The sequence below is a fragment of the Crocodylus porosus genome, unplaced genomic scaffold, assembly GCF_001723895.1.
Source record: "Crocodylus porosus isolate Cpor-Errol unplaced genomic scaffold, CroPor_comp1, whole genome shotgun sequence".
In the NCBI taxonomy this organism is placed as follows: Eukaryota; Metazoa; Chordata; order Crocodylia; family Crocodylidae; genus Crocodylus; species Crocodylus porosus.
In genome coordinates this window covers 54,461,086-54,487,852 of record NW_017728948.1, presented here as the reverse complement: position 1 = coordinate 54,487,852, position 26,767 = coordinate 54,461,086, and the positions used below count along the sequence as shown (strand labels likewise).

Here is a 26,767-nt window from a genome sequence, read left to right as displayed (position 1 = left end):
AAAGGACTTTTTATTGTCCTTGATGCTTGAAGCTAGTTGGAGTTCAGTTGCAGCCTTTGCTTTCCTGGTTTGCTCCCTGCAGGACTGGACCAGTGCAGATATGATAGATTTTATCTGAGTAGTTGATTGCTGGAAAGAGTTACTGTGTTCTATGGTTTAATGTAGTCATATTTTTGTTAGCCTAGAGCCCTAGACCTCTTAGCAAGCTGAAATATGAGAGCTTTTGATTAGTTAGTTGTGATTATTTTGAATATTCAAAATATTTTTATAGTTCTCTTGAAGACCATGGACCCAAATCCATTGCAAAATGACTTAAAATCCCATTTAAATCCCGTGGAAGAGAGCTTGGTGTCTTAGGGAGTTGAGAAAAATAAATACCTCATTAGAGAAACAGAATTTACATGCGTAGACTGTATATTACTAAATGACAAATTATTTACATTTAAAAAAACAAAGAGCAAGAAATTTGAATCCTGGGGCCAAAAATGACAATTGAAAGGGGCACTGGTATAATTCAGCAGTCTTGGTCATGTGACTAATCCCACTTGTGACACCAACCAGAATTGGGTACTACAGTGAGGATCAAGATAACTGTAGACAAAAACCATTTTTTCCCCAATAAATGTCTAAGGCAGGTAAAATACTGCCTGCAGAACAGAGGTGAATTATTTGGAACTTTGTACTTACTTTACTTTCATATGTTTAACAGATGGAAAATCTTCTGATCATATTTTGGTAGGATCCCCCACCTAAGTCAACATTGCAGTTTCAGTTAAAGGAAGATTTAAATATTAGTTATTTATCTCATGAAAATTAACACATTTCACTTCCAAGCTTGTAACAACTGCTCAGCAGAACCTAAACAATTTTTTTCCATAATTGTATTCAGTTACTCATTGTTTTCCCCATTCTAAACATTTTCCTCTTTTAAAACTGAACCCTTTTCTTTTTTCTTTGGGTTTTTTATATATATATCCCTATAGCATAAGGTGCTACAAGTAGTCAGTGATTCAAATGATAGATCTGATGCTGTATTTTTGATGCTCCGTCTCGGGCTCATTGTTTTTTAAAATCTGCTATAAAAATAGGAGGCACTTTATTCAACATTTCTTCATTTGTAGCTGCCAAGAGTAGCTAATGACAAAGGTATTTTTCACAGAGTAGGGCTTACATGCATAGACAATGCAGCCAGTAAAATGATTTACTCTTTAAATGGTAGAACTGTCAGTACGAACACCTTCCCAGAGCTTATTGTCTTGAATCTTGGGGTGTCGGTAAGATGGTGGGGTTCTCCTGCAAACTTCCCATGGTAGCAGCAATTTCCTTTGCCTGCGCACTGCATAGCACCAGTTTCTCTCCTGGACACTTTTGAAATCTCCTTGGCATCTGTTTTCTCATTCTGTGCTCTCTAGTTCAAAGCCTTTTCTGAAAGTTTATCCATGGTATACGCATACATCTCCTCCTTCACGTAACATGAAAAAGAATTGAATTAAAGCCCCGATTTAGGAAAGTATTTAAGCATGTGCTTAATTCAGTGTTGCAAACTCCAAGCGTTTAAAAATCAGGGAACAGGCCCCAAAATCATAGGTTAAGAATATCATGAGTTTTTTAAAACAATAAACTCATTACTTTTAGCTTGTTTTTAATCCTTTCAAATGCATCTAGACTGTTTCCAAGCTTTTTTCCAAGAAAACTGTGATACAGTCACATGCACCTAGAAGTTGGAGCTTGAAGAAAACCACACTAAATCTAGTGTAACAATAGCATTGTGTGAGTTAACACTATAATCTCTCACAATGTACTTCAATGTGGTTATATGGGATTGGCAAACCAGGTGTCTAAACAAAATTAGGTAGTCTTGAAGTTGTAGCAGAGTAAATTTTGATTTGAGATGAAGAAAAACTTTAATGTGAGAATAGTGAGGCAGTGGAACAGACTTTTGGAACACCTGCCATCACTGGAGGTGTTCAAGAGCCTGGACGGCCACTGGTCGAGGATGATCTAGGGGTAGCTATGCCTATTGTCTACCACAGGTATTTCCCATGCTCCTGGGCTTTGCTGGTTGCTCACCCCCTCTCCCCCTCCCTTTTTTCTGCTGTATGTACCAAGGCGTTTTTAAGCCTCCCCAGAAGCACCAAGCATTGGCTACAGCTAAGGCTGTGGACTTCAACTTGGGTGTGCTGATTTTCTTGCTAGGAGCAAAGCCGGAGGTTCCTGGCTAGAGGGTCTTGCCCCTCTGCTGAGGGTCACACTGATTGTCATATTTGGGGTTAGGAAGGAATTTTACTCCCTGGTGAGACTGTTATGGATGGTGGGGGGTTTTGCCTTCCTCATTAGTGGGGAGCCTCTGTCCAGGACTTCTTGATCATACTATCAACAAGCATTTAATAGAAGTAGGACATTGGTTGCCACGGTTCTCCTTTTTTACCTGTGGTAGGTTAGAGCGTTAGGTTTGTGTTATGTCAGGATTAAGGGTAGTTGTCTGTAGAGTTTAGATTATGGTTGTGTGGGATGGATTGGATAGGGGTGATTCTGCTTCAGGCAGGGTGTTGGATTAGATGCTCTGGAGGTCTCTTCCAGCCTTACTTCTCTATGACTTTGTGACTTTAGATGCCTAAATCGCAAAAACAAATCTAGAATACCCATGTTCCCATGAACACAACACTGATTATCCACCTGACCTGAAGCTTCCACAGTATCAGGGGCTATAAACAGATGTCAGCCTGGGAGTGGGATCAGCCATGCTGAGATGTGATCCAGCACAGCTGATCCGCTTCATTGGATGATACAGATGTCGTCTGTTGTCCCAACTCTGGGCTTGGCAGTGTAATACATGCGTACCTCTGCAAGCAAGAAAGCCTGGGCCTGATTCTTTGGGGAAGTCCTGGGGTGTGCAGGATCAGACCATTGGAGCACTCGGAGTGCCTGCCTGGGGCAGCTGGAGAGTTCAGGCAGCTCCAGGTTACCCATGCCCTCATACCCTAAGGCCAACAGACATCCGCTGCAAAAAAGCAGCACAATTTTTTATCCCCTTTGTCGCACCTGCAGTTTTGAGAATTTGTGATGTGACAAGGGGCATGGATGTCTGTTTGTTTAGTCTTTGTGCCACCATAAAAATTTGTATGGTGGCACAAAGCAATGTCTGTTAGCAGCTGCGGAAGTGCTCCACAGGGAACAGCTTGGCATGTAGCCCCCACCTAAGCTTCACCTGTCATACAGATATGAGGCAGTTGATGCCTAAATCCCTGAAAATAACTGATTGAGGGGATTCAAAAATAGTTTTCTTCCATCCCAGGACAGCACCCTAACTCTGAGGCTGTAGAACAGACCGTGAGAGTTAAATGTCCTGCAGCTATCCAGTTGAAAATGCTGGGTCACTGTTAAAGCAAGAATTCAAGAATCATGGGGTTAGGAAAGCAAGAGTCTTGGTGTTAGGCTGCCGAGGGGCATTAGCTGCGAGTGAGGACTCCTGGATTCTGTTCCTAGGACCATTTCCATTTTTTTCCTTTCATATCCAATGACAGTCTAATGTAAAATACATAGATGGTGCTGTGGATAAACAGGAAATGTATGTTATGCAGGAAGAATAAGAACATAAGGGATGATATACTGGGTCAGACCCCAGGTCTACCCCAGTATTCTGTGTGTTGCAGTGGCACAGAGGGGATGCTAAGGGGAAGAGTATATATGCAGGGTCTGTACCAGGGGTGTCAAGTATAAGGCCTGCAGCTGGATCTGAACCACGAAGCCCTATAATCCAGCTCCTGGTGTGGTCTCTTTTTCTGCACCAGAACAGCGGCCCCCACATGCCTACGGCACTCACTCAACCCAGGTTTCAGGCTGTACTTCAATAAGCAGCGTGATCGGTGCAGCTCAGGATATGGCCTCAGTGCAGCTCAGGATATGGCCTCAGTGCAGGCAGTGCAGCCTGGCACCAGCAGCAAGTGAAGCTGCCTGCTGGGGCTGGGTCCCAGGCTGCGCTGCCCACACCACCTGCTGCGACTGGGTCCTGAACTGCATCATGTGTGCTTCAGCAGGTCATGCAAATGGTGCAACCCAGGACCCAGCCCAAGTTGGTGGTGCAGCCTGGAACCCAGCCCCTGTGAGGTGTAGCCTGCGACTGGCCCCAACAGCTAGGGCTGGGTCCTGAGCTGCACTGCCTGCTGGGACTGTTGTCCTGGACTGGCCTGGGCAGGTGCCACTTGTGCTGGATAAGGCATGTGGGCGGGGGGGGTCCATGGGCCTAATCTGGCCCATGGACCAGCCCTATGTCATCATGTAGCCAGGTGAGTTTGGCATCCTACAGACTGATCAGACTCTTGCCCCTCTTCCCATGCAGCTTCCAGCATTGAGGAAGTCTTAATTTAGCTGTTGCTGTTGTTTACTACTTGGGTATTTATTACATGCAGGAGCTATCCTGCATGAAATTGTCTAATCCTTTTTTGAACCTGGTTAAATTTCCAGCTTCATCTTGTGGCAGAGTCCCACAACTTCTTTTTGATTTAAACCTGCTTCCTAATAATTTAATTGTGTAGCTCCTTGGTTTGCTATTATGAGAAATGGTAATTAGTAAATCTCTGTTTACTTTCTTGCCCACATTTGTGGTTTTATAGACCTCTATCATGTCCCCTCAGTCATCTTTTGTGTAAGCTAAAGAGTCCTAGTCAATTTAATCTCTCCTTGTACAGAAGTATATATCCCTGATCATCTTTGTTTGTTTTTTCCACCTTGTCTAGTTCTACCATATCCTTCTGGAGATGGGGAGAGGGAGCAGAACTGCATGGTATTCAAAGTGTTGGTGTCACGGGACAGGGTCATCAAGGATGGCTGTGTTACCCCTAAGGCCCCTCGACCGTGCCAGTTTGGCCCGATGGACATCCTCCATTCTTACCCGCCACGTATTGTTGGAATAATTGACATAGGGAGACTGCCTTTAAGTCTGTCTGAGAATGGTTCTGATGGATTTCCCTGGGCCCCGTAAGTCCCATTTCACAATAGATGTCCCTGGACAACCCAGCCTTATGAGCTATATGTGTGGCTCCAACCGCCCCTTTACCATGCCCCAAGCCTCGCAGATGGTATTGGTGTCACTTTGCCTACGCCTCATTACAATTCGGTCCCTTGCCCTTGCTGAGCTCTCTACAGCCCTGTCTCTGTACCCTTCAGTGGTGGGCTCTCCACAACCCTGTCTCTGCGCCCTTTCTGGTGCTGGGGTCTGTGCCCCCAAATGCTGCACCCTCTGGCATCAGGGTCCCCACCCTGCAGTGTGCCCCCAATGAGGCCTCCTCCTTCCTCAAATAGCCTCACCCAAACCACTGGTCTTATAAAACAGCAAACAAAACATAAGCCCCTGGGCTATAACATAACAAAGTGCAAGGTATGCTCTGTCCCTTTAAAGGACCAAAACTCCCTCTCTAATACTGGGTGACTGGAGGTGAGGGTACCTTATGAGCTTCTGGTGCCCCATTAGCCCTAAAGGTAGCGAATCCCATGGCTGTAGCATCTCTAAGCCCTTCTTCCCTGAAGGCTCCTTCCCCTTCAGCTGTCAGGAGGGAACTGAACTGCTAGGTCCCAGCCCTAGGGTTTATATAGGCTTAGGGCCCTGCCTCTTCCAGGCAGCTAACCAGGTGTAGATGTAGCCAATTCCCTCATTAGCCAGTTGTCATGGCAACCTGCACCTGGGCTCTTATCTGGCCCTTTGTGTTCCCTCCCCGGGCAATCTCTGCTCTAATAGGAGCAGGCACCTTAGTGCCCTGCTTGAGTTGGCGTACCCTGGATATTGATATACAGCAACATAATGTTGTCTTCTGTTTTATCAGTTCTCTTCAACCTTCTATTTGCCATTTTTACTTCTGCTGAACACTGGGGTGATGTTTTTAGAAAAGTAGCCACAATAATTCCAGGGTCTTTTTCTTGACAGTTAATATAGTCTATCATCATGTCTGTACGCTTTGGGTTATTCTTTCCCACAGGCATCAGTCTGGACTTACCCAAGTGCCCTGAAGATTGCCTGAGGCACATCTCTGTAGGAGGGAAAAGCTGGGGTTTCCCACTTGGAGAGCCATACCCCAGGCAATCTCTGAGGTGTGTCTCTGTCAATGGAGAACTGTGGCTTTTCCTGTTCACAGAGATGCACCCCAGAGGTTCTCCGCAGCGCGAAAGGAACAATGGGCAACATACACCATAGCTGATCTGCTTCATTGGTGGTGTCTATTTATACCCTTGGAGTGGCTTTAAAATTGGAGAAGGAGCTGATCCTTGGGAGCTTGCAGGAGCTGTTATGCTTTGTTACAAGTGCATGAACCCATAGCAATATTAGTGAGTTAAATCCTAGAAGGTGCCAACTGTCAACCTCTCTAGCTCCCTCAGGTGCTTCAGTTCAGTCATCTTGGACTTTAGGAACCATATTTGGTCCTTGAGTGCCAGGAGCTTCTTGCATTGCATGGAGATATATGCCACCTCTTCTCCGGAAGTGTAGTCAGACATATAGCATTTGGTGTAGCTGCCACCTTGCTGATGGACTCCTACTTGCATTCTGTTTAAGTTTGTTTTGGGGGTGTTATTTTTGGATTTTTTTTACCTGTTCTTTTTTCTTTTGCTCCTTTACTTAGCATATGAGTGGTTTTATATGGGGTTAGTTCTTTCTTGCTTTTAACTGTGTTGCAACCTCCTCCCTCCCAGACAAACCTCTCCTCAACTAGTCAGCTCATTGAGTCCTGGGGCACGCTCAGTCTCTGAGCTTGAGCAGGGTGCTCTTGTAGCAGAATCTAGATCTCTGCTTTGACCCTAGCATTGCCTACCACAGCTTACACTAGGCCTCTGTGAATGACTTATAGGCCCTCTGTTAATCAAGAAGTCTAATCAAAGGGGATTAGTCAACTTCCACAATGTTCAGGGTCTCTCCAGAGGGGTTTGCCTTCAGAATATGAGAGAATCTCCCCTTAAAGAGTTGAGCTGACAAATGAAAATCCACAAGAAGAAAATCCACAAGAAGTCAGAAAGGCAGGATGAGATTGTTGTTTGGACAAAAGGAGACATGCGGGGTAGTGAGGTAGGTCTGTGAATCATCTGTATAGAGGCAGTAGGTGAATTTGTGTCTGTAAAAGAAGATTACTCAGAGACAGAAGAGGGAAGAGGGCAAGAAACCTAAGGACAGAACTCAGTGAAACCTTAACACAAAGTTGGAGGCTGGGAGGGAGGGGATGAGGAGGATCCTCTGTATGAGTAATAGGAAAGGCAGGAGGACCAGAGTAGCCAATGAAGAACAAGCTTTCAAAAAGGCAAAAGCATGGTCAGCAGTTTTAGAGGTGGTTGATAGCTAGGAGAATGAGACTGGAGTACTGAGTCTGAATTCCTTGGTATAGGAAATGGTCATTATAATCTCTGTAAGAGCCGTTCTAGTGAGTGCAAGGGCCAGAAGCCATAACGAGAAACCAGGATGGAACTGAAGGAGGGGAAGCCTGACCAATAACTGTAAATAGTGCATTTGTTGCTGTTAGAGATGAAAAAGGAAAGGCAGGTGGAATGGTAATTGAAGAGATATCTTGTGAAAGGAGAAAACCAAGGGAGAGTGTGAGGTTGAATAGATCCTGTGCTGAGAGAGAAGTAGAGGTAGAAAATGGGGAAGAGGGGAGGATTTGGAGAGTAAGTAAAAGCTAGTAAAAGGGTAGCTGGGATTGTGAGTGTGGTACCCAATTAAGTAGCAGGACTAGAGTTGTTTGGATGAGAAGATGGCAAAACAGGAAGAGAGAACAAATTTGTTTTTCCTGGGATTTTCTCATAAGTGCCCATTTAAATAGGGTTGCTTTCCTGATTAATGGTCAGAGTGCTTAATTTTCTACATATATCTGTACACAGATATTTTACCCACATGAAAGTAAAATAGCATATGATCTCTGTGTGTACATACACGTGTGTACATTCATGCATATGTAAATGAGATCCTTATGGTTTAAAACAGGTAAGTCAAGCTAATAAGTCAAGCTTGCTTGGCTCCTCAGATGAGATCTAGGCCATGGGGCTCCTGACAGGCCAGACCCGTCTCTGGCAGTGGGGTGAGCAGTGGCAGCAATTAATCCTTGTGGCTTCTTGAGTTGCTATATCAGCTCAAGGGGTTGTAGAATTAACAGAGTCATTGCTCACCCAGACAAAGTGCATCCCTGATGCAGCTCTATACCCCAGAATTTGGTGTAGGTTCTGCTTCTGCTTGCCTTGTCCCTGAATTCCTGGACACGCCAGAAACCCCATAGGCCAGATGACGCAGCTCTTCAGGCCATATCTTTTACATTGCTGGTTTACAAGAACAGTGCTAGATGAGGTAATGCGGGGGTCAAGGGCAGTGGCTAAAGAATAGACAGTGGCTGCTGAGGGCATATAACCAGAGAGCATGGATAGTGTGTAACAGCTTGGGAAGAGGAGCTGGGGTAAGAAAACTGAAAAGTTGGTGAAACATTATTTGCTCAAAAGCTTCTGGTACTGGCAAAAAGAAATCTAACCCATACTTAAGCTTTATTTGTTTGTGCTAAAAGCTTTTCAGCTTTCCTTCTGCTTCATATGAAAAGCCCTAGACACGTCTACATGCGCACTTTATTGCACATTAGACTAATTTAATGTGCAGGAAAGCATCACCATCTACATGTGCACCACAATTAGTATGCAGTAGATTAATTTATTGTGATATAGGATAGTCCCATCAGACACAGTTACTATCTGATGGTGGAGTAAATTACTGCACTTAAACGCACGTGTAGATGGTGATGTTGGGATTAGTTTACTTTGGCTCAAGTTGAACCACAGTATATTCAGTTACATTAATTGCATGTGTAGATGTGCCCCCTGAGAGTAAGGAGGAGGGAGCTAGAGCACTGATTAAAATTTTCTTTCCCTGCAAGGGAAAGATTTATTGGAAAAGGTGTGATTATTTGAAGTTATTCTCCATTTCACTCTCCAAATAGTTCCCTCCTCTAGCCACTTAACTAAAACCCAGAATATAGAAAATGCCCATACTTAGAAACATTATTTTAAGACATACACGTACACACACAGAATCATTGGGAGAATTTTAACAAACAATTTGCTTTGAGGTAAGGTTGCTCAGATGTGTTCCCTCTCACAAATACAAACCCTGAAAATCAAGGTAGTGTGGAAAATGCTTTCCTATCCTGAAAAACGTTCCCTATTAGAGAATGTTAGGATAAAACTGAAGCTTTTTTTTAGTTTGTGAAAAAAAGGGATCCATTCTGAAGTAGCCAGGTGGGCAGTGCAGCCTCATCCAGCCAACCCTACCTAGGGTATGGGAGAAGAATGGAAGAAAAGGGATTCTCCTTTCTGTATCATATCTTAGAACAGAGGAGCTGGATGAGTTATATACCCCTGTCCCAGAGGCATACACTGAACACCTGATTTTTCAGGGCTGTCTCTGACTTGGTGCGTGTGTATGCCTTTAATCAGAAATTCCACCCTGAATCTGAGAACATTTCAAGTCAAACCCAGCCTTTTCTTGTCAAAATGAAAGAAAAGTTTTGTTTTTAGAAATAATTATTGTAATTATTCAAGAAATATTAAATACAAGGTATAGAAGTCAGTTAGGGGTTGGAGTCAGAACCCAGGGCCCACTCCTCCCAGGGCAGCATCCCTCTCTGTTAGGAGGGAAGCATAGAGCCAGAGCAGCTATGCAGGTACAAATGGCATCCAAACTCCACATAAACCCCGCAAATAATATTTATGTAGCTACGCAAGTGCCATTTAGTCGTGCAAAGATATAATAGGAGCTCTGTTTTAGAGTGTCTTTAAGCATCAAGTCCTCAGAGTGCCTAATAGGAGTTTGAATAGTTTATATTGCTATATATTGGAAAAACCGATAGTAGATTAACTGTATAAAAAGCCCTTGTTCTTTCTTTCTTTCTTTCCTATCAGTAAGCACTGTGTCTATTTCCAGGTGTACCAGTCCCATCTCAAACCTTTCAGGCAGAGCAAGATTTGCAGCTGTGGAATGAGGTAAGCAGCAATACCCTTATCAGGTTTTAGATCAACTACATGATGCAGTAATATTCTGCTATTCTTTGACAGTTGAGGCTGATTCTTTTACTGTAAACAGGGCAGGTATTGTAGCACAGATCATCTTTGGTAAGTATCTCATAGGCTAGCTGCATACTGTTATGTATCTTTATGTATACTCCTTTAAGATCCCAACCACAAGGAAGAATTTTAAGAGAACTTGCCATCTTCTCTTGACAGCTTGAGTCCTGGAGGGTTTTTTTTTTATTTCTTATTCTCAGAACTTATTTTTTTTACCCCAAATATGGAACTACTGAATGATACAAATCAATCCTATCAATCCTATTGATCAATCCTAACAAATGAAGCCATCCATGATCATAAGCAGAGAATAGACTGGAATGGTTCTGAAAAACTGGTCTTTTTTCCATTGACACTTCCAGTTGTAAATACTTCTGACAAATTGGGATAGATCCTTCCTCCTCTTCTATGTACATTGCCCTTTCTATATTGACTTTAGGAAAGGAAGGAAATTATATTTTCAGATTTCTGAAAATCACTTTTTTCTTGTAAAGCACTCAAGCAAATATATTTTGCACCTCTTCTTTGTAATGTGCCCTTAGTAAGGAGTAATATATGGAGTTTTTCAGGTAGAATTATAAGAGCTATTCTGTTGGTTTTTTTGCAAACTTATTCCTTGGGACACAATCTGTAAATAATAGAATGATTGCCAGAGGTATTTAGTGTCTGGACAAAGAATGTAGGATACTTGAGGGGAGAAAAAATGGCATACACTGAAGTTAGTTGTAATGCACAAACATTTTAAAGGAAAGTTAAACCTATTAGTCCTATAGTTTTAAATCCTGATCCTCTGCTCTGGACTATTTTGTTCTTTCTTCTCTCTCTCTGTCTTTCTCAGGTACGCTTGATCTTTCTTTACTGAAAAAATAATTACTTCAGATTAATGTGGATGCTCCACGCTTCCCTTTCCTCTCTCTCTCCTGGGTTAATACTGAATCTATCAATAGCTGTGTGTCCTTTCCTATTATTTGTTTTCTATGTTATGGCACAATATGGTGACTCTCCCAAGAATGGGCTACTTTCTGAATTCCGCTTCCTTGGAGCGTATGGAATATGTTACTCCTAGGCATTGTAATTTGTGTACTGTCCACTTCAAAGCACTCCTGCAAGTAGTGAGCCTTTTAAGTTACCACTAAAATCACTGATGCCCCTGGGAACTGGGGGTGCACTTGGTGTCTTGTAGAAGTGGACTCAAAGAGGCACACCTCAGAATAGTTCTCACAAGATCTTATGATATAGAAGTCCCCAAGGCACCTGGAATTCACTCTTCTGGGCACTAAATATGCCATTAAATATAGATATACAACTCTCTACATACACGGTCATTTTTTTGGGTATGTGTATAGAACTTCCAAACTGGGACAGGAACATATGGAAATTCATAAGTTCGGCCCTATCAGCATTTAAGATATGATTCAGAGAATGAAGGTGACAGAAAGGATGGGACAGGAAGGGTGTAGAACACTGGTTCTTAACATTTTTAGACTCAAGATATCCCTCAGGAGACTTGATGAACCCCTTGGTAAATTCCAGGTCTTAGTTTTCATTCTTTTTTTGACTAGAGAGAAACAATATAGCAATTCACCTGTTGTAAAGAACTCAGAAAGACCATAACAGTATCAAAATGTTTTTAACACTGTGGATTCCTGTTTGAAATCAATGGGTTTGTCTTATGAATCACATTTGTACATCTAATAGTCTTAACTCTGCATGGCACACCACCTTGAAAAAATCTCAAGGCACCACAGGGTGCCATGGCATCCTAGTTGAGAATCACTGGTGTAGAATGATGATGGGTACAAAAAGATGATCAGATGGTTACTGAGATTAGGTGTGCACACATCATGGTTGTTCATTTAAAATCTTTTTTTAATAAAAAGTGTACTTACATAGTGGCTATATACAGACATTCCAAAAAACCCGAGACAGAATCAATCTAATCTACACAAGTTTCTGTAAGCTGCATAAATTGGATTGGGAGCAAAGGGAACACATGTTTTCCCTCTGGTGGGAGGACGCAGGTAGATGCCTGCACTGGCTGAGGCCAGAAGGCTGGGGGCACTGCTGCACATTTCTCAGTGTGCTGGAGATTGCCAAGGACAGCTGAGGACAGCCGACCAGGGGCCATCCAAGATTGGCTGCAGGCACGTGCCCCCAGCCCCCTGCTGTCAGCCGCAGGGAAGGGGTGAGCCAGCATACAATCTCTCCCCAGCTCTGCCTCCCTCCCTGCTCCCTCTACCTTCACATCCAGTGTTTGGCTGCCAGTGGCAATGGGAGGAGTGGGAAGGGAGGGACAGAGGAGGCCCCCACTGCATGGACCCAGCTATGGGGAGCTGCATGGCAGGGGTTCTGTCCTGCCTCTCCCCCTCCACACACACCACCTGCTTGACTGCCTGACAACTGTAGGCAGGAGTCATAGCTTGAAGCTGTACAATTGTCTGCTGCACTGGGAACCGGGGGTGGGAGGTGGGGGAACGGAGCCGCCACCATGTAGACCTGGCCCCCCAGACTGGCACCAGCAAGCTGAGGGGGACACATGGTGCAGAGCTCCGTTCCCTCATCCCCTTCCCCCAGTTCCGGACCATCATGTGGCTCTGAGCTGTGGCTCTTGCCTGCAGCTGTCAGGTGGTTGGGTGGGGGGGAGTGGGGTTCAGAGGACTCATCACATGGCCCCCCAAGCTAGCGAGGCTTGGGCGGGAGTCTCCGCTTTCCACCCCGCCCCCCCGACACTGATGGCTGGTGGGGGGCAGGACTGTGGAGAGAAGCTGTGCTTGCCAGGCACAGTGAGGAAGTGGGGAAGCCCCCGCTGCATGGCCCCTCTCCTGCTATGCTGCCTGGGTGGGGCTGGGGCTGGGGCTGTGCCTGGGGCAGGGGCAGGACCGCTCCTCCCCCTTTAGGGTGGCCATCACAGAGGACATTCCGGTTTTCTGCTATGCTGTCCTCTATTGACAGAAAACCCAATGTTTTTATATCCTCTGTTTTTCTCTTGAAGAGAAAAATAGAGGACATAAAGGCATCCAGTTTGGCTTCAATAGAGGACAATCAGACTGTCCTCTATAATGGCCACCCTATCCCCCCTGTTGCCTGGCCTGGCCAACAGGTGCAAGCAGGACACAAGGCTGGGGAGCAGAGGCTTTGCTGCCTCATCTCTGTGACATCGCAGGGGCAGGGCTGGCCCACTGCTTGGCCAGAGTAGGTGAGTGCGGGCCGAACCTAAGTTGCCTGCTCGGTGAGGTGGGGGTTAACAGGAGAGCCGCAAAGGCTCCTGGGATGCCAGGGGACTGTGACCTAACTTGAGTTGGGAGGGGATCTGGGACAAGAAGTTCAATAGATCAGTCTATCCTATACCAGTTAAGTCTGATACTACATCCATCCAGGTTTATCTTAGACCACCATTTTTCTGTAGGCTGGTGTGTTCTTTTACAGGTTTAGACCAGTTTCCAACCACTTAAATGGGGTTTACATGTAATGTTAAAATGTAATGTTTACACCTGGCCAGAGAGAACAAAAAGAAAATAACTGGTTTTTCTCATGCAGTACCCTCAAAGTACACACCAGTGGCCTGTTTTTGATAGCTGTGCAATACGTTTTGCTACATTGAACTGTTTGGAAAAAAAATATTTTGTTCACTTCTACGTATGACTTTCTAAGAAAAACATCTAATTTTTTACAGATAGTTGAAGCATGTTCTTCTTACTTATCCACAGATCCTCAGGTGAGCCCAGTTACAGAGATGTTATTTATTTAATTTTGTGTTCTAAATGAGGTTAAATTCATAATCTGGTGTTTGAAATCATATTTCCTTTTTATTAGGTACCCAGTGTATTGGAGGAGCTTTGCTTTAGTGTCATGGGATTTCTACAGAAACCGCAGGTAATGCAACGTAAAAATTGTTTTGTATTTCTGAAGCATGATTTTCATCATGCTAAAGCCTGAAACTTGACAGTAAATTCTGAGGATCCATGCAAACAGGACATCTTTGCCACAACCTTCAGCTCCATGCTCTGTGTAATTTTGGTGTTATTCAGGGCATGGGAAAATCTGTGTGCAGGGCTTTGTGGGCCTGATCCAAAGTCCTCTAAATTGAGCAGAAAGCCCCATTAGACAGAGCCCTCTGTTTGGGAAGTGATCTATGTTTCCACCAAGAATACACAGTTTATGGAACTGTTGTACCTCTGCACAGGGCCCACCACAGAAATGAACCAGTTCCTTTGTTTACCTGAAAGAGGAGTCTCTTACCTTCCCCCATGATTAGTAATTTATTTTTGCTAAAAGTGGGAGTTCAAACTGTACTCCTTGTAATTATAGTAATGTCAAAAGCACTACAAACCTACTTTTCTGAACAGTAGAAGAGAAAAAATAGCCAGTTAATGTGTGCTAAAGAGTGTGTTCAGTAACAGATAATCAGCATTTCTGCTGGAAAACATTCAGCTCTCCCGTTTATGAAAACAGGCAGGATAACAAAAGAAATGTAATTACCAATACGATATGATATTCGAAGTAAGGAACAAGATACTGATAATATAACTGATCTGGACATGCTATACCAGTAATAGCATCTCTCCCAATTATTGTTCCCACAGGGCTTGGATGAAAAAGACAATACCAAAAGGGTAAGATTTCCACGTGTATTTTTAGGGGACACAAATTCTCAAAAAAATATAACCCATTAACTTGTCTGGTAGTAAAACCCCACTTTTTAATTTTTTTGAACAGTTCTTATTTCATTATTCTAAGAGTCATGACTCAGGCAACTCAGACATCACGGTAAGTTGCACATTACTGTGTGCCCATATTTAACACAGCATTTCTCCCTGAAGTAGCTTTGGTAGTCTGTCTAGTTGGAGAATGAGTTCAGAATTTGGAGTTTGTTTTAAAATGTCTTTTTTTAAAAGAATGAACATAGTGAAATTAATATTGGGTATTAAACAAACAAAAAATATTTGTACCATCAGTGTTTAGGAGGAATGTCACAAGACACAGGTTTATCTCAGGAAAAACTTCAAATTTTGATCAATTCTTGTGTTTGGCTTTAATAAAAGCATACGTGATACAATTAACCTATTAAAATAAAATTTTCTGTGCCTAATCCTCAATATGTACCAAATGGCCCCTGAGTTAGTGGATTTACATTAACTTAAACCTACTGAAGCCCTGGCCACAAATAATCAAAATTATTAAATATATGTAATAAGCATTTGTTAGGCGAAGTCTGGTAAGATAATTATGATTTTTTATTTTTTATGATGAATAGAAAATAGAAAAAATTGTCAGATTAAAAGTTTTTTAAAATTTTGTTTTGAGACTGATGTTAACAAATGTTAATTTATGCCTTTATCTGCAGAGCCTTTTGGGGAAAGGTGGCATATGCATCTAATAAATAAATACATATCATAAAATAGTATAAAAATAACAAGCATCTGGCTGGGGTCATATGACCCCAGCACTTTTTCCTGCCTAGGCAGGGGGTTGGACTCGATGATCTGTTGAGGTCCCTTCTGACCCTAGCATCAATGAATCTATGAAAATCTCCTAATTTAACACTGTAGGAAACCACAAAGTTCATTCATAACATGTTTTTTTTTTTTTTTATTCAGACATTTCACTTTGAATGCTTATTCTGACATGACATTGTTGTCCAATATTGTCTTGTTCTGTATGTTTCCCTTGGTAATATTTTGAATCTTTACTAGAACACAATTTTCTAAACTTTCAATGATATTTTATAGCTGCAGTCAATGTACTGGGGATATGGGGCTGATTTGGATTTATTCATGACAATCAGTTTGATGTTAGTACTTCGATAGCTATGGAACTTCAGCAAATCTTTAATTTTGAGGGATTTTCTTACTACATGAAGCACTATATGTTTAATAATTTTATTTTACATAAATGAAAATGTAAAAAATGGAAACATGTAATTTTGCTTATTAAAAATTATGTAATTTTTGTAACAATAGTAATTTAAAAATTAGTTCAGTTTTTGTTGTGCTTCTTTGTATACAAGTAATTAGTAGTATATCAGAAATGCTCTATTCTTGTCTTATACATAAATGTGGTTTAGATACAAATATTAGTAATTATAATTTAAGACTTGCTTCCCACACTAGAGTCACATTCCCCAAGGCCCTCTCTGTGCAGTTGGCTGTATGTTGACAAGCTGTTGTTCATTGCTACTGCTCAGTATTAATGCAAGCAAGTGCTAAATGACTGCGCAGTACCAACTGTGCGGTATGGGGCACATGTGGATGTGCCCACAGAGTGGGTAGTATTAGACATGGAATAGGAAAGCTTCCCCACAACATTTTGGCTAGGGACAGAAGTTACACATAAACTAATTTAAGTGATCAGAAAGTGGTTTAAACCTGTAACAGAACATAAGTTCAGTGCACATAAACCAGTTTCACAACGGCTGAAAACAGTTTGAGAAAAACCTGGTTGAATGTAGTATCAGACTTAACTGATTGAGCCCAAACCAGTTTATGGAACTTCTATCCCAGACACCTTCCTGGTTTAAGTTAAACCAGAGTCCCCTAGCATCCCAGCATGCTCTGCAGCCTTTGCCTCAGGGACCCATGCCATCTGGCCTTTGGCCATGCCCTTGTACTTGCAGCAGTGAGGAGGGAATACCAGACAGACCCCAATTCAGGTCTGTGCCGGTGGCACAGGAAGGGGGGGAATTAAGCCCCCACCCTGGCCAGTTCACTTGAGACTACTGTTGGGCCTGGCCACACACTCCCATTACAGCTTCCCTGCAGCTGAGGGCAGGCTCTATTGCTGTCCAGCTTCTGGCCTGAGCCACTGCAGGCATGTGCCTTCATTTCCTGAGTAAAAGTGAATGTCTATTCACTTGCAAATTGTTTCAATCTAGGCAGGTTAGATTAACCTGCAAAAATTGAATCAATTCAGGCTCTGGCTTTTTGAATGTCTGTCCCTAGCCTCTCTGTACAGTTCATTCAATTCAAAGTACAGGGCTGGCTTTTTCACAAGCTGATCACAGTCAGAGCTGGGAGTTCTCTCTAAGAAAATGATATGAACAGACATTTATCATGATCAGGGTTGGGGATACATATTACCCTTCATGTCACCTCTCTGGGAATTGCATTCATGGCAAAAACAAACATGCCAACTTTTTTGGGTATTAATTCAGAGTATTCAGTGAAATAACCTTTCTCAATTAACATCTTCTGTCCTTTGTTTTGCATGCTCTGTCCATAAACCAGTATTGCTGTAAGAGACATTCTTTGTATCACAAGGCCAGGGTTTCATTGTTGCTCATGTGTCTGTTCATGTCCTCTCAGTCCTCTGTCCTGCATCCTTTGCTGCAACTTGTTCCCCAACTCAATGAGAGAAGACTGAAGAGAGACAAAATGGACGTATGTAACCTTAAACTATGCATGCTTGCATTTCCATACATTGTAATTCCATTAACTTTCTGAAAATGTCATCTAAATGTTCCCATTCATAGCATTTTTTTCAAGGTGCAACATTGCGTTAGTGCACTTTTTATTTAACATGGGAGTTTTTGTATACTTTAAATTGTTTTAATTAATGCAAAATATGCACCTGTTGTTGTATAACACTTTAAAATGAAAACTAATACACTCTAAACTATAGAACAATGAAAAAGATATATATATATTACAATGTACAAATGAACTATTATATTTATATAATATTTATACTGTGTGTATGTGTGTGTGTGTGTGTGTATATATATATATATATATATATATATTCATTTGTACATTTTTTTAAATCTTAAATTTAGTGTATTATATAGCATTGTGTATGGGTTTATTTTTATTTTGGGCTAGGGATTTCTCTTTGTTTGCTTTTACCTAAACAGTGTATAAAAATACATTATGACTTATAACATCAAGAATTTTCTAATCTTTACAGAGAAAGTGATACGTTTAATTTAAGCCAGGAGTCAGAACATTCCCTCTTGACTTTTGATTGTTCTGATCAAAAGGTTTTTTCTTTTCAAATCGTATCACAATAGATTTAAGAATGTCTTTTCTTGATTAAAAAAATAGAGCCTACTAATTTTTTTAAATATGTAACCCAAGACAAGTAGGGAAGCAAGATATGACACAATAAGCTTGATTCTTCTTTTGCTTTGATCAGTTGAACTGAAAAGCAAGTGTTTTGAACTTAGTGAAGTATGAATAGTAGAATAAAATACACAAAAGTAAGGGAAGAAGTCAGCTCTGAGCATTTCCCTAAAATAAAATCCTTGGTACTATATTTGCTTGAATATAAAGTGACCCTGAAAAAATGACACCCCCGGTAATTAGATTCTGTATATGGAAAATTTGTGAATTTGTTATAATTTTCCAGGTACAGAATCTAATTTATTGAAAGTTTGCCTTGAATTTGTCCATTTCCCACTGCTAGAGCAGGGGAATAAAGCTGGTAAGGGGGCAGGGAGACCCTTTGCCCTCTGCCCCCCAACTTCTTCCCCTTTTTCCCCTTGCAGCCTCTTCCCGCCCCCCAATCTCCTGCTGTCAGAACTTGCTCTCCCTGAGCACGTGGAAGTTAGGAGCAAATTTGAAAAAACTTACCTTAAAATAAACAGACCTGTAGTTATTTGCATATAAGGTGCATCTACACATCACTCGATGGTGACATAGTGACATGCTACATTGCTGTATGCATGCTATGGCGATATAGATATCATGTGATCTACACGTGATCAGCAGCTACATCGCCATAGCAGCACCCTCCCCACGCCAGTTTAGCATGCTGCTACGGCAGCATAGTGGTGAAATGTAACTGTGTGCCACATGCATGGTTCAGTACAGGCCGTTACTGTGCTATGCTTTACTACTTCCAAAAGCAAGTACTAAAGCATGGGTCCATAGTAACATTGCTACATGATGTGTAGATATTCCCATAGTACCCATAGACTTAGTTCATTCAGAATTAAGGGATTTCACTTTCTTTGAAACTGCTGCAAGTTTTAGCACAGGTACTCCATAAACATGATTTTAAGCAGCACTTTTGTACCAATTTATATATAGTACAAACTATGCATGATATTGGTCCAAAACCCAAAGGCTTATGATTTACTATATAGTTCAATAGGCTGGGCTCCAGGAGATTCAACAGCATTTCAAGCCATGGTGATGCCACAGCTCAGCACTGCTCAGTATGTGTGTGTACTCCAGATACCCTGCTTCTGTGCCTCCTCCCCTTCCCCCCACTAATCATATGTGACAGGCTGAGAGAGGGGGCAACAGAGGGATTCTGGGTGAACTGTTTGGGGTCCCATTTTGTGATGTTACCAAGCATTTAAGGTTTGTGAAAAAACAAGAATATTGGAAATGGGAAAGAAAGACACAGATCAACTGTGGGAGTGAAGAGGAAGTAAAAATGTACGCAGTGTAGTAGCTCACCATGACTTGAATAGGAGTTGGCACTGAGGGGGACTGTACACAATGGGTGTTACTATATTGCTTGTTCAGATTAGCTGTCCTGTATTAGGTCTCGGGTGGGGTCCCTTTTTAAATCTGTTTGATGTAGACTGCTTTCTAATAAAATGCTAAAATAAATAAATAAATAAAAGCGTATTTGTTTGGTAAGCTCTGATCAGATTTTTTATCCAGTGTGGGCCATGTGTTTTATAGCCTTGCTCAAGTTTGGCTGCATTTGACCAAATTCATAATTGTCCTTCATTATTAAGCATCTGTTGTTTTTAGCAGTACTTTAATGATAGATAATATATTTAATGAGGTTTCCTTGTATGTGAACGTAAGATGAGCGGCTTCTTTCCCCATGCTGTTTGCAGGGCCTTGTATTATATTTGAGTAAATACAGTATTTTGTTTTCAGAACTGAAGGAAGATGTTTTACCATATTGAAAAGCTGTTAAAAAAATCTAATAGCAATAAAAGTACTTTACAATTATCTCAAATTAATAAGCAGATACAGGGTTTTTGGTATTCTCAACTTTTAATGAAACTGATAGAGCACCTTGCAGAATCAGGCTTTTATAAGGCTTGTGTATTACTGGATTTTGTATAACCTTTTGTGCATGTTGTATAATTGATGTCCAATTGGACACATTTTTGTATTATATTTGTTACCCATTTCTAATCTTGAAAGCACTTAGTACTCAATTTAACTTATACCTCTGATACCAAGAGGACTCATCTCATTCCTTTTTATAAATACATCTTAGGCAATGTTTTCAGATGCTGTTTATGGAAAAAATTGTACTTTCTTGAATAAAGACAGTAATACCCTAAACCCAACTTGTAAGGTGTTGGCATGCCAGGGGCAGATAGTGGAGGAGCACCAATGGGCTCGATTCTTGTGACAGCACAGCTCTGGTCCTTTCTCTGCCATCCACCCTGAGGTGCTCATTCCAAACAGAATACCTTCACATGCCATGCTCTGGCACCAGTGCTGGGGGTTGCCTACCTTTGTTCTATAGCAGGGGCAGGCAATTATTTGGGGTGGAGGGTCGCTTACTGAGTTTTGGAAAGCCATTGAGGGCTGCAGGACAGGCAGCCAAGGGCAGATAACTATTAATTTTCTACATTTTTTAGGGGCCCTGCGGGCCAGATAGAATGGCTTGGTGGGTTGCATCTGGCCTGTAGGCCGCATTTTGCCCACCCCTGTTCTATAGCCTTTCTGCTTTTACAGTGGAACAGTTAGTACCCACAGAAATAGTACAGATATTGTTAAGAGCAGTGTAGGAGACTGCATGTCTCAGAAGCTGCAGCCCAGCTGCAGGTGGTAAGGAAAGATTGAATGTTTGCCTAGGAGGACTGGGACGGATGATGACGATAATTGGCTGAGTAAGAGGCACCCAGGAAGAGGAGCTGGAGAAGAGAGAGTGAGAGAGAGAAACCTATGAGGCAGAAACTGCAGCATGGACCCAGAGCACTCTCTACAGGTCCAGGAAAAGACTGCAGGGTGCCTTTGCAACTTCAGTTGCTGTCTTTGATGATTTATGAGTTACATTGTGTCCTGAGGGGCAAGTTTGCCCCATGGAAATAAAGACTGTTCTGTGCAAACGGACAACCCTCTATACCTGTTAGAGAACACAGCAGCTTAAAGTGAACTCTAGCATGGAGACAGGAGCCCTGCTGAAGAGGCTGGAGGTGCTGCAACAGCAGCAGTTCCAGAGAGAGCAGCTGCAGCAGTTAAGGGAACAGCAGCAGTGCCTGCAGAAAGAGACAATAGAAGACCTGGAGACGGCTGAATTCCCAGGAAGAGCATGAAGAAAAACTTGGTGTGCTAGAGATGAAGCTGCTGGAAGCCACTGCTGAGAAAACATAATTCACAAAGAAGTTCACATCCAGGGAAATCCTCAGGGAAGCAGGCCAGGCAGGGGAAGCAGGAACAAATAAAAGTTGTCAGGCCTCTAACCGAGCTGAAGTGAGCCAGCTGTGGTCAAGATTCCAGGAAAAAGCAGACCTAGCCTCCTTGTGGGAAAATGAAGCCAGGGAACTAAAGGAGATGGAACAACTGAAACCTGAAAGTGAGGATCTGTGAGAGAGGAATAGGCAAGCAACAGAAGTGTCAGCTACAGTTGAGAGAGCATTGGAGAAAACAGCTGTGTGCTGCTGACAGAGCAAGGGAAGACACAGAGCAGCACCTGGGTGCGATCTGTGCTCCCACCCAGCAGACATTGCTTCCTGTTTTTCCAAGGACACTGTCCCCTCCCAGCAGACTTACAGTTGGGGGCAATGAAAATTTCAGGACAAGGTTCTGGAAGTGGTGAAGCAGCAGGTGAAGACTGGTTCACTTGATTCAGCACTTAGATTACAACAGGCAAAAGAAGCTCAGAGCCTTTTATGAGCACAGCGTTAGCAATACTGAGCCACTCTGTCTGACGCAGAAGGAATCCTTCAGGCACTGCAGGAGAGCTTGGAAAGAGGGGAGCAGGTGTGGAGAGATAACAGTATCTGAAGAGGAGTTTCAAAGGTCCCAAGTCTAAATACAATCTTTGAAAGCACAGCTAAAGACGCACTTGGAGATGACCAGTCCTGAATGTCAGAGCTAGCTGAAGGAAGTAGAGGCATTGAGTTAACTCTTCGCTGAATCCCAGGCACAGCCACAGGCAGTGAAAACAGAACCCCAGCAGACCAAAGAGGTTCAGAAGTTGAACAGGCAATTGAACCCGGACCTTTGGGGTGTGCTGCAGAGATTAACCAGCTGAAGGGGAGACCGGGCAAGAAATGGAATGCTTCAATCTGAAGTTGTAGGAATAACATGCTTGAGTCAACCAAAAAAATAGAAGGACTGAGTTATGGACCTGGCAAAACTTACCACCCAACAGGAAGGCTCTTGAGAGGAGAGACTTGAGTTGTCAAAGCAGGTGGACAGATATGGAAAAGAAAGTTCCTTTGCTAAACCACACTTATGGGGGAAGGTCACAAGAAACCTAGAAGGTTTGGCTAGTTACCCACAAACTGGGTCTAGCTACAGGAGTAGTGCTCCTGGAGGCAACCAAAGATGACATGGGTATTGTAGAAGCCCTAACTCTGGTGCAGCCTCAGCAAGAAGGGCAGCCAGAAGAAGAGGGGACCATGATGGTGTCCACCACAGCTATGAATGGATTAGAGACAGACTCCCAGAATGGGAGTTGTGAGGTTAGGACAGGGGAAGAAACCCCAAGGAAGACAACAAAGGTCCTGAAGGAAGAAATAGGTCAATTGGCCTGAGAACAAAGAGAGTCCAAGCCCACATTAAAGGTGTGTCATTACCCATGGACTAAAGCCAATGCATCTCCACTCTGGGGAGGGATTCCCCTAAGGGTGAGAGGAGGGATAGTGCTCTCAGGATGGGGGCTGAGAGACTGTTTGAGGGGAAAATACACTAAACAGAAAAAGAGAAGGAACCAAACCTTGCAGGGCATACAAAGGGGTGGGGAAGTTGCAGGGCACAGAAGAGGTCTTGCGGGTCACTATGGGAACCAGTAGGCCAGAGTAGGAATTTCTGCTGGAGAGGGCCAACAGAAGACCCACCAGCAAACGAAAGCCAGAGGCGAGGATGGAGAAATCCCTGAGGACAACCAAGAAAAGAAGGTGAGCATAGAGAATGACCTGCCTTAGATACTACCAAGACAGGAACTGAGGCCAGATGAGAAGATGGTGGCGGCACCTGCAACAACAGCTGTGAGGAAATAACTGAATATCATGCTCAGTGGTAAGCCAAACTGGAGGGCTGACAGACTCAGATCCACTGTGTTGGGAAGTAATCTGTGTTTCAGGATAGGCTGGAGGGGACAAAAGCAAATGTCCCAAAGAGCAGGAAGTGTAAGGTACGCTGAGATATGGAGGAACAAGAAGAGTAAAAGCAGAGGCATGGGAACAGTTAATGTTGAACCATCCCACAGAAGCCACTCAAGCAGTAGCAATGCTTAATGGACAGATATTAAGTGGCAGAGCCATGCATGTAAAAATGGATAGAGAGACAGCTCCTTACAAAGACTGCCAAACAGAGACCTATATGGTAGGTCCACCCTGAGACCTAAGGAACTTTTGGGGCAGGGTATGGACCTGCTGGGAAACCCATCACTGTCCTCTAGGAGAGGACAGACACAAGAATGGGGACCAGTTTACGGGGGGAGAAGGAAGACTATACTGGCTGTAATGGGTATAAGCTGGTTGTGAGCTAGATAAAGAGGAGCTCATGGGAATCAGTAACCATGAGGTCATGAGAATTGAAGGCTGGTAAGCCAAGACAGTGGTGTTGATGAGAAAACAAATGGGCTGTTAAGTGCCCAAATGTCACATGGTGTTTAGAGCCCTGCCAGGGGCAGGGCATAAGATATGAGGCAGAAACCCAAATACTTGAGAGGCAGGAAACAGCTTTGCTTGGGCCAGAGATGCTTGCGGGGGGGCATTGCTAGGCAGAGCTGAGTGCAGCCTTGTGCTAGTCAGGGATGCCAGGGGGGCTAGGAAGAACTTGAGAAGAACCTCACCCTGGACCAGGAATGCCATGAGGGGTTGGGTGGAGCCAAGAGAGCTGGGCCTGAATCAGTGGGTCCTACTAATCCTCCTCAACCATAAGTTATAAGGGGTGGGTGTTTCCCTTTTGGGGACAGGCTGCAAGTAGCAAAGGCAGCAGCCCCACTGCAGGCAGTAAGGAAGACTGACACAGTTAATGAGATTAACTGGCTGAGTAACAGGAAGCTAAAGGCTCCCAGGGAGGGGAGCTGGAGGAGAGAGAGAGAAGGCTTCGAGGCAGAGGCCTCCACACTGAGCAGGAACTGGGAAAAGACTTCCTGGTGTGACTTAACCCTTTATTGTTGCTATCTTTGTTTGATGATTTAGGAGTTTTGTTGTGTCCTAAGGGGCAAGTTTGTCCCAAGGAAATAAAGACGGTGATGTGCAAATTGTCAGCCTACAACAAGCAGTTTTTGTGACTTGATATCAAGAATGTTTGACCCCTATCTGCTTTAGCTGCACTGCTGTCACTTGTTCAGCTGCACCTGGCGGGTCAAGGGCTATAATATAGTTACTATTTTTTCTAGTGTTGACAAGACCTAGCAGTTAGTGAACTGTCCTGTCAGTCATTGAACAGTCCTGCTTGAGACAATAGACCTCCACACCAGAGCCCTTCACTGTGCCTTTAAAGAACAATTTATCCTTGTGATACAAGGTAGTCTTGCCTGAAGATTCACTTGTTTTAGGTATTTTTTCCAGTCTTTTCCCTCAGCAGGAGATTCCACTTTCCATTGGTAAACAATCTTATTTTAATTATTCTGGTTTAACTTTGTTCCAGTTCTGGTGTGGGATTGATTATAGGTAGGTTATAGTTGGCCTGACAAAGGGTATTTATACCCAAAAGCTTGCAAAGAAGAATTTTTCTAACTATTTGAGTTGGTTTAATAAGAGATATCAGATAAAGAGCCTTGTCTGCCCGTGTCCTTAGATTAACACAGCTACAACCTATACCCCTATAATTAGGTTATGCATTTAATTTTGTTTTATATTCTTATTTGTAGTTATGGGTATAAGCAGTTAAGTGCTTGAGCATCTTAACAATGGACTTGATAGACAAGCAAGACTAAAACATACAAAGATGTCTGAAACTGAGAATGAGATTATTCTTATTTGATACTTGCCCCTCTCTGCACTAGTTAGTTATGCTATACAATAAGTCGCCTTCCGGAAGGGAAGGTAGGGGAGTAGCATATGTCTGCTGCTTTACTTGTGTTGGCTTATTTTATTACTTCCTGTGAAAGGACTATGTGGCAACATGATTATGTTGGCAGCTTGAAGGCAGCTACACAAACTGTAAAAACTGAACAAAATGTTTTCTTTCTTTTTCATCCCAGGTGCAAACAGAGACCTTACCCTCCCCAGAGAATTTTATGACCCTTTCCCAGATCCATAACAAGGTAGTGCCACTTAAAAACATTACTTTAAAAGTAAAGCATTCCCATAGGCAAAAACACACAACCTGAAACATCTGCTACATTGATTTAATAAATTAAATTTGACAAAAATATCATGGTATGCATATATGCTTAGTGGCACCGGACATCTGGATATACCTTACTCAGCCAGCAGCAGGGAACAGGATTAGCCCTTGTGATCATGGATATAGTACAATACAGTTAAGGAATATGAGTCAAATTACAGAAGCTGTACTTAGGTTTTATTCAGATAAACTTCTCATTGATTTCAATAGACGTTTCACTTGATTAACAGACAAATAAAATGATTCTTCTATCATTTGCCAAAAATGAATTCAGTGGAATTTGTGACACAATAAGGGACTACTCTGTGTGAAAAAGGTGTCAGAATTTGGCCTTTAACATTAGAATCTGTAGTAATTTTTCCACAGAACTTTGTTAATTGAAGTTTTGCATTGTAAAATTGAAGCTATATGTACAGTTCACATGGTTAAGTGTTGCAAATTTTCAACATTCAGACAAACCCGATTACCTAAGGAAGATAGAAATATGCCTGAGGGAGTGCACTTTATAGTATAAATTCTGATAGCAGTGATGGGAATATGAAAAAAACCCCAGTCTTCTGGATGCCAAGAATGCAGGGCATGGCAGAAAAACAAATCTCGATTACAGCACTACATGGAAACATGTATCTTGTGTAAAACCATTCCCTTGGTTTCTTGCTGTGAACATTAATTATCTTGTTAAACATATACATTACTCTTTCAGGAAGCATAAATACCAAAGATATTTGAGAAATTACCTGTCTTTTAAAGTTCAGCCTTTTTTCCACAAGAATCTCTTTTAGATGCTTTCATTTTTTTCCTTTTTTGCTTCCATCGTAGGTGTGTTAATGTAGTAATGTTTAATTGAAGATCTTCCATACTGTTCTTACAACCTCAGCTTATAGAATTAGTATTTTAATATTTTTTTCTGTAACAGGTAAGACCTCTCTAAATTGATCTCCTTTCTTTAGTAAGTAGTTGATAAAATAATTAAGAAAAACTTGACTCAACAATCCATCATCTAACGTATTATTACTTATGCAAACATTCCCTGACTCTCCTATTTCATTTGTGTGCCATGTAGCTGCAGTTTTTGGCACTTAAGGCATGTGCACACATCCCTGAAACTGGATCCACAATTATATGGCTTACTTGAAGCTGCATGATTGTAGATTGGGTCTCTACTTGTGCACATTTTTGCTGGTGCTGAGAGCTATTCTGAGAATGTGCTCTAAATAAGTTGGGGTGGAGGGAGGGGTGGTGGG

At 42.5% G+C, this 26,767-nt stretch overlaps 1 protein-coding gene across 1 annotated transcript in view; it reads left to right on the top strand.

Moving 5' to 3' along the window:
- The first annotated feature begins 7,935 nt into the window (after positions 1-7,935).
- Positions 7,936-26,767, top strand: part of NMU (neuromedin U) — a 25,159-nt gene continuing 6,327 nt past the window's right edge. The window contains exons 1-8 of the mRNA XM_019552618.1: positions 7,936-7,960; positions 9,938-9,996; positions 13,751-13,792; positions 13,891-13,950; positions 14,661-14,690; positions 14,794-14,844; positions 17,379-17,453; positions 25,378-25,440. Coding sequence (XP_019408163.1) covers positions 7,936-7,960; positions 9,938-9,996; positions 13,751-13,792; positions 13,891-13,950; positions 14,661-14,690; positions 14,794-14,844; positions 17,379-17,453; positions 25,378-25,440 — 405 coding nt within the window. The remainder of the gene's footprint in view (positions 7,961-9,937; positions 9,997-13,750; positions 13,793-13,890; positions 13,951-14,660; positions 14,691-14,793; positions 14,845-17,378; positions 17,454-25,377; positions 25,441-26,767) is intronic.